Below are 1,737 nucleotides of genomic sequence, written 5' to 3'. Positions count from 1 at the left end.
TTTATAAGATTGTTAAGGTATTTGCGTACAAACTTTTTTTTTACCCTCTCCTTTCGTATATAATACCCGCTTTATTTCAACTGGTTGGAACGGAAGGCACAATGGCTCGCGCGCTGCTGCTGGGGGCAAGACAACGAGCAAAAACTTTGAACGGCTGGGCAGCGAGCGCTCCTCTGCAGCGCTCTGACTGCCCTGCCGCTCTGCCGGCGCGATGATTTAATGGCCGTACAGACGCAACGCGTCGCACGCGGCGGTGATGCGACGCGCCGCCCCGCCACTTTCACTGCCCTTTAATCACTCCCTCGAAACGTGATGAAAACACGTGAAACGGAAAGGATGGATGTGTATGTGTGGCGACCTTTCTCTAGCCAGTTCGGCAGAAACCACGCGTGGACAGTTTAGGAGGGGGTTACAAATATTATGGGGTCCCAAAAGGATCGCAGGTCAGTCATTGTCATTGGAGTCCAAGGAGACCCCGCGTGATATTTTTACCCCGGGGTACAAATATCATGGGGTCTCCTTGGACTCCGGGGTACAAATATCATGGGGGCTCCTTGGACTCTGGGGTACAAATATCATGGGGGCTCCTTGGACTCGAAAGCCGATCCTGCTCCTTTTGGAACCCCATAATATTTGTACCCCCCCCCCCCAAATTGTCCACCCCCATGGTTTCGGAACACTCCCTTAAGACGGCGCAAAACTAATTCTCTCTCGTCTCGTGTTGCAGATGCCCCCGCTAGTGGCGCGCTCGTGGGCGTGTTCGTTGGCGTGCGTGGCGCTCCTCGGCTGCCTGGTGAGCGCCCCGTGCTCGGCCATGGTGCTCGGCCACTACGCGGGTCACGTGGGCCACCTGGGCCACCCGCTGTCCAAGCGCTCCTTCTTCGACATCCAGTGCAAGGGTGTCTACGACAAGAGCATCTTCGCGAGGCTCGACCGCATCTGCGAGGACTGCTACAACCTGTTCCGGGAGCCCCAGCTGCACTCGCTATGCAGGTGCGCACCCCATCTTTATATTTCAACTACTTTGAGAGCACGAGCAAAAACAAAATTCTTTGGAACATGACAGATTCTCTCTTAACACGTTCCTTGCGGCTCATTTTTAATGCCTAAGATTTATCATGGGAACGTGATCACATAGTGGTCACGCCGCAAGGAATGTGTTAACCCAATTTATTTTTCAATGCACGTAAAGCACGCTAAGCTTTTCTTTAAAAAAACTATTAAATTCCGTAGTACTAGGGGGCTCCTCATCACAGCAGCAGAGCGAGCGACGCGACTGCATGCCGAAGGATCACACACCTTGTCGTCTCTCATTGATCCAGTCGGCGCGTTATCAGGAGGACGACGCCAGAGAAAAGTCACCCCACCCCCACCCCCTCGGCTAAAAATGGAAGGGCACGGAGGACGAGTGATAAGGCCTTCGACCTTCTCCAGGAATGCGTACCCCTCAGGGAGATTACAGGCTGGAGGGACCACCAGGAGCTGAGATACCGAGTGCCGTCCCCGCCCCGTGGAACACAGCCAGGAAAATTAGGAAGAATAAAAACTCTCGTCTACGTCTCTCGTCTCTGCACAAGCACATTTGCAGACCGTGAGTGTGCCTTGAAATGTATATGAGGTACGAGGTGTTATCATCAGGACACACTGTTTCGCTCGAGACGGTCCGCACCAGGGTCGCGTGCAGTGTTGGTTATTGCGCACTTATTGAAAACGTTTCGGTCGGCCGAGAGGCGTCGT

The 1,737-nt window shown here is 53.7% G+C and overlaps 2 protein-coding genes across 8 annotated transcripts in view; one reads left to right on the top strand and one right to left on the bottom strand.

Annotated features, from left to right (window-relative positions):
* LOC113210003 (ion transport peptide) overlaps nt 1-1,737 on the top strand; it is a 189,205-nt gene that overhangs the window by 34,621 nt on the left and 152,847 nt on the right. For all 6 annotated transcript variants that reach the window (XM_052273886.1, XM_026427790.2, XM_026427789.2 and 3 more), the window contains exon 2: nt 728-993. In XM_052273886.1, coding sequence (XP_052129846.1) covers nt 728-993 — 266 coding nt within the window. The remainder of the gene's footprint in view (nt 1-727; nt 994-1,737) is intronic.
* Nucleotides 1-1,737, bottom strand: part of LOC113210004 (peroxisomal leader peptide-processing protease-like) — a 92,136-nt gene that overhangs the window by 79,871 nt on the left and 10,528 nt on the right. The window lies entirely within an intron of this gene.

This window comes from Frankliniella occidentalis, unplaced genomic scaffold, assembly GCF_000697945.3.
Source record: "Frankliniella occidentalis isolate FOCC.00 unplaced genomic scaffold, Focc_3.1 Scaffold7, whole genome shotgun sequence".
NCBI classification, from domain to species: Eukaryota; Metazoa; Arthropoda; class Insecta; order Thysanoptera; family Thripidae; genus Frankliniella; species Frankliniella occidentalis.
This window is presented reverse-complemented; position numbering and strand designations above follow the sequence as displayed.